Source organism: Ylistrum balloti, unplaced genomic scaffold (genome assembly GCF_031769215.1).
Source record: "Ylistrum balloti isolate Yb309-2 unplaced genomic scaffold, AGI_CSIRO_Ybal_v1 Utg369686, whole genome shotgun sequence".
Classification (NCBI taxonomy): domain Eukaryota; kingdom Metazoa; phylum Mollusca; class Bivalvia; order Pectinida; family Pectinidae; genus Ylistrum; species Ylistrum balloti.
Genome location: NW_026781924.1, coordinates 281,533 through 286,857, shown reverse-complemented (window position 1 = coordinate 286,857; position 5,325 = coordinate 281,533). Strand labels below are relative to the sequence as shown.

The 5,325-nt window shown below is 32.8% G+C and overlaps 1 protein-coding gene across 1 annotated transcript; it reads left to right on the top strand.

The window, feature by feature from the left end:
* The first annotated feature begins 249 nt into the window (after positions 1–249).
* On the top strand, positions 250–4,154 carry LOC132565000 (peroxiredoxin-2-like). Its single transcript, XM_060229608.1, has 6 exons — positions 250–415; positions 977–1,094; positions 1,539–1,655; positions 2,440–2,562; positions 2,846–3,011; positions 3,923–4,154. Exons 1-6 carry the CDS (start codon positions 250–252, stop codon positions 3,974–3,976), a joined length of 744 nt encoding a protein of 247 aa, XP_060085591.1. The 3' UTR covers positions 3,977–4,154.
* Positions 4,155–5,325: the final 1,171 nt, after the last annotated feature.

Sequence of the window (5,325 nt, the reverse complement as noted above, 5' to 3'; positions counted from 1 at the left end):
TTTGGTTTGGTGCCTTGGTAATATTACCGTCGCTAAACCTCTAGCCGCACTTGCGTATAAGTATGCACAAAGCTTGAAATTGAATAACAAACAGTTTATACGACATTACATTCACCATAATGTGATGATATGTCGACTGATGTGGAACTTTTCAATAAGTTTCGTGTTTTTTGTTTCAATTATAATGTCCGAACCTAAGGCAAGATCTTTTGCTAGCTCCATATACATACCGGAAGTTGACGTGGAAAGATGGCGATCCCCAGCAGCTTAACGTTTCTTGTCGGCGTTGTGATATTAGCCGTTTGCATTTATGCAAATGACGAGCATCAATGTCAGTCGTTCGCAGGAGGCAGCGTTTATCCCCAGGAAACGAAGCGCACTAGTGGACATGCCATCCAATGGAGCCAAGCTGTCAGTGAGTAAAAGCATGACCACCCCCCCTCTGCTCGTTATGTTCTGTTCAGTTTTACACACGCATCATGGACATAGCCCAAAGTCTATTGTTTGACAAGTCTACCACACACCAAAATCACTTTTGGTTGGAATTGAAGTATCGTGTTGATTTTCAATTTCGATTCGAGGAAAATTCCAAGAATGAAAATAATGAGGTATTGCAGGCATGCCACCTTGAACAGAGAAGGCAATGCAGGTTGAGCACAACCCGTCATATGGATAATAATCCTGCATTTTAGGGGTAATTACTGCTTTGGGTAACCATCTAGTCAAATGGAGACACATAGATTTTGTTTTAACATTTTTGTGATTACACGGTAATATTTGTAAAATATTTTTGCCTTTGCAGATATTCGAAATTGAAATGAACTCACCTTGATTTAGCCTCAATTTCAACAGAGGAAACTGTATCTAACATACAATGAAATGTTTAATAATTCCTCCAACTCACACAATAAAAAACAGATCAAGAAGTGACAAAATAGATAGTAATATTGACAAAATATTGTATTTCAATTTTCAGTTTCTAAACCTGCTCCAGACTGGAATGGGACAGCTGTCATCAAAGGAGAGTTCAAAGATGTCAAACTGGCTGACTATAAGGGGAAATATATTGTCTTCTTTTTCTATCCGCTCGACTTGTAAGTATATGATAGAGGGAGTTTACAACAGGAACAAATCCAATCAGTTTTATTTGTCGTGATTGGCAGGTTTTTTTAAGTACATGTAAAATATATTCATAGTTTCATGACAGCTTTCAATGAAAAAAAATTCAAACTATTTCTAAAGAAAGAACTTTTTTGTTTATCTTTTTAGCCCAATACCATTGATGGTCCATATTTCAGTCAGTCATTTGTCTCTCTTTTTAAAAAAACATTCTCCTTATCACTATTTCTTGAGAAATATTTCATGGTTTATTCACAAATTTGTTATGGACAGTGTATATTTCCGATTGGTTCATTGTTGTGTATATGCAATTTTCAAGCTAATATGAAAATTCTTCAACTACAATTATTATATACATACATTTTTGCTCAGTTAGTGGTTTTATACTTTTCTTATCATAAATATTATCATCTTTTCAGCACATTTGTATGCCCCACAGAAATCATAGCCTTTAGTGACCGAGTCAGTGAGTTCCATGATATCAACGCAGAGGTGATTGCTTGCTCTGTCGACTCTCAGTTTACACACCTTGCCTGGTAAGTTAGTTATCATGAATAATGAATTGGTGAATTTCCTACTTTATTGAATGAAACATGTCTATTGAAACACAGCCTTAAATTGAACGAATTCCTTAATTTGAATGATTAAACCTGGAAAAAAAGAGAAGAAAATCTATATTTCTTGTTTCCAGAAATTCTGGGGGTTTCTTTGACAATCATCCCTAATTTTTTTTCATCGACTGGGCAAAAGAAATTACTTTAAAATTGTTGATTTTGCTCATGTTTTGTTTGCTGGCAATCCCTGGGTGTACCAGTACCTTGAGGCAAACTCACTTAGATGCTTGACATATATTTATATAGATGGATGTCAAACATCCTCTCAATACTTTTCTGGGAAGGTGGCAGTCTACAGACCATTAAAAGTAACTAGGACATTAGATCAAATTTCTTATGATGAATGGTGTAAAAATAACTTTTATGATTGTGAAGTTGTCAACTTTTATCAAATGCATATCTTGAGACAGATTCTACTTCTCCATGAATAATTAACGCTGATAAAGAGAATAGTACAAAATAAACAAGTTTGTGAATTGGTTAATCACTGGATTGTGACATAAGTTTGTGTTGTTTCTGTTTAGTGGGATTGATGGTTCATGTCTGGGTCTGAACAGCTTTCTGGAAGAAAGTATGAAAAACAAATTTGTCCAAATTTTGCTATGGTGATGCCTACCTGACAGTGGGGAAAAGAACTTGTTTTCTGGCTCTAAGTTAAAGTTTAAGTTAAGTTAAATGAAGAAGGATTTTTATTTATAATTTGCAGGATGAACACGCCAAGAGACAAGGGAGGACTAGGTCCCATCCAGATTCCTCTGTTGTCTGACATCACGCATGAGATCTCAAAGGCATATGGAGTTTACTTGGAAGACCTTGGTCACAGTCTCAGGTGAGTGAGAATAATGAAGAACATATGATTGAAAATTTGTTCTTATAACCATTGACAATTTCAGTCTCAATGTCAAACACTTTCCTAAGTTCTAATCATAAAAAAAAATTAGACATAGTCATTTTAAAAGTTCGTTCATACACATAACATAGCCATTTTAAATCCATTGTACACATAATAGAGGTTTTCTTATGAAATACATATTGTTATTTGTCATTTACTTGTTTACTGTCATTTTGATTTCAAATATAAACATCCTTTTTAAAATCTGCTTTTGTTTTAGGGGTTTGTTTATCATTGATGATAAGGGTACCCTACGCCAGATCACAATGAATGACTTGCCAGTTGGCAGGGATGTAGATGAAACACTCCGACTTGTTCAAGCATTCCAGTACACAGACAAACATGGAGAGGTTTGTCCAGCTGGTTGGAAGCCTGGCAAAGACACTGTAAGTTTTTTTTAAGATATAATGATTTTCTTCTTATTCTGCAAGTCTTTTTTCATAAGGTTATAATTATTTAGTACCATCAAAACTGCTTTAAAAATTTGCCATTATTAGTGCCCAGGTGTCTAAAAAATTGTTACAAAGGAGTACTTATCAGGATAACAAAGCATAAGTACTGGACAAAAATTTCAAGCCAAGTGTCACGTAGAAAACATCAATATCATTGGTGAAATTATGACAAAATTAGCCTGAGAGATATTTTAAGGTTTCAATTCTTTATTGCACAACTAAAAAATTCAGCAAAGTAGCTGAAAAGTTTACCTATGTTTGCAGAAAATCTGTCAAATTTTGATAATGATAGTTATAAATATGTTTACATGGATTCCATCTTTGTTGATACGATAAAGAAGGCAGAGTAATTGAGGGTTTGATGTAGCGTGCTTATATTTAGAATAATGAAAGTACATTTTGTACTTGAAGATATTATGTCAATGGGGATCCTCAATGCAAGTGCAATTGCAAGATGAATGATGTAGGATTTCTTGCCAGTAGTACATTACAATTAGAATTGAAATTATAGAAAAATTTAGAAGTTGTTTCACAACCAGTTGGGGTTCTTATTATGAATAATGTTGCTTCAATACCCCTGCAGGAAAGATGGCCCTATATATAGACAGGTGGGCTAAAATCATGGTAAATAACGTACATGTACCAGGTACTAATCTAATACTTTAAAATCAGGTTAATTCATTTACATTAATTGTTTGCTTAGAAACATTTTGTTTTCTTAAAACTTGTAAACAAAATCCCCTAGAATAAAATTATTTGTGTGATCCCTTCATATGATTTATAATTTTCAAATGTCATAGCTTTGTTCGCTGTATATCAATATAAACTTTTTTTTTTCTTTTCAGATCATTCCTGACCCCAAACAGTCTCAAAAATACTTCAGCAAGCAGAAACCTTAGGATGTAATTGGACAATTCCTTATCATTGTCATCACCTGTTACCTCTCACATCTTCCTGTTTCCAGTCTTTATTTATGCTCATTCATATCATGTTTTGTTCCAGTGAAGTTAAAAGTCTTTTGGTTTTGATGGTAATGTAAAGATTGTTACATTTTTATTAATATCTGTAAATTTTGAACACCTGAAAAGTGTAAAAAAAAATTATTACATTGATGTTTTATTTAAATGTAATAATTTTTATGAATAATTAATCATCAAATCTCACTTTACTACATAAAGTGATCATAACCACTGGAGTATTGAGGATGGTCAGACTATATCTGGAATAAGATCTGTTTTGAAGATTTAACTATTGTGCCAGAGACTTAAAAGACTGTCAGTTGCATGCAAAAAAAAATACATGAAAGACTGGTTTTTTTTTTTTTTAAATTGAGTAGAAATGATTATCAAATCCATGCTGATTTATTTGTGCCTAATGATCTTGGCAAATGTAAGAAAACATCAATGCACTTTGATATTGTATGGTGCTGAGGCATAATTTTATCAATTTTTGTAGACTGCTTGTGTAAATGTTTAGTTACAGCTAGTAACTTTTATGCATTCCAAAAATATATATACATGTGCTGCATTTCCATCAACTTGAGCACAGCTGTAGAATACCTGTTACATTATACAAAGTAAAAGAATGAATATATTTTCCTGTAGTCAGTCATGAATGATTATCATTGTGAATTTTACTCTGAATTAGAGAATTTTTCACCTCTGCTCTGTGCATTTTTCACCTCTTTAAAGTACTTTCATTCATGAAGGAAATGTAAAATCATCTCCATATTTAAACATGACATGTGTTCTCACCATAGATCTATAAATAAGTCCTTTATGAAAATAGTATTTGTAAAGAAAATCATTCATATCTTTATTCGGAAATGTATTTTTCTCTAATATCATGTAGGAGTAAGCAAAATCTTAAGGAAATCCACTTTGCTCAGTAGAGACAGTGCTCATAATGACTAGTGTGGGATTTTTTTGCATTATGTTATTGTTAGAGTCTGAAACTGGTTGTGGGATTTATTTTAGTCTTCATTGTTTGGTGTTGTTGCCTCTTCATATTTTTCCTTTAATTCCTTTTCTGTATTAAGTGATATTTAAATTTCTTCATTTCCACATGGTGTGTTACAGATGCAAGACTATTGTTAAAATTGTTCTTTCTTTCTTCTTTCTTCCTATATTATAATATTTCTGTATTAAGTTTCATCCTATTTTAGTATTTTTGAATCATGATTGAAGTCATACATCATATATCTATCGAACACAGAGCTATATAGGGGCAGTAACTCCGGAAAGTACAT

Excerpts from the sequence above, each read along its gene's own strand:
- LOC132565000 (XM_060229608.1), top strand. The coding sequence starts at position 250 with ATGGCGATCCCCAGCAGCTTAACGTTTCTTGTCGGCGTTGTGATATTA. Across the intron at positions 416-976 it reads CCAATGGAGCCAAGCTGTCA|TTTCTAAACCTGCTCCAGAC; the intron begins GTGAGTAAAAGC and ends TTCAATTTTCAG. Across the intron at positions 1,095-1,538 it reads TTTTTCTATCCGCTCGACTT|CACATTTGTATGCCCCACAG; the intron begins GTAAGTATATGA and ends TCATCTTTTCAG.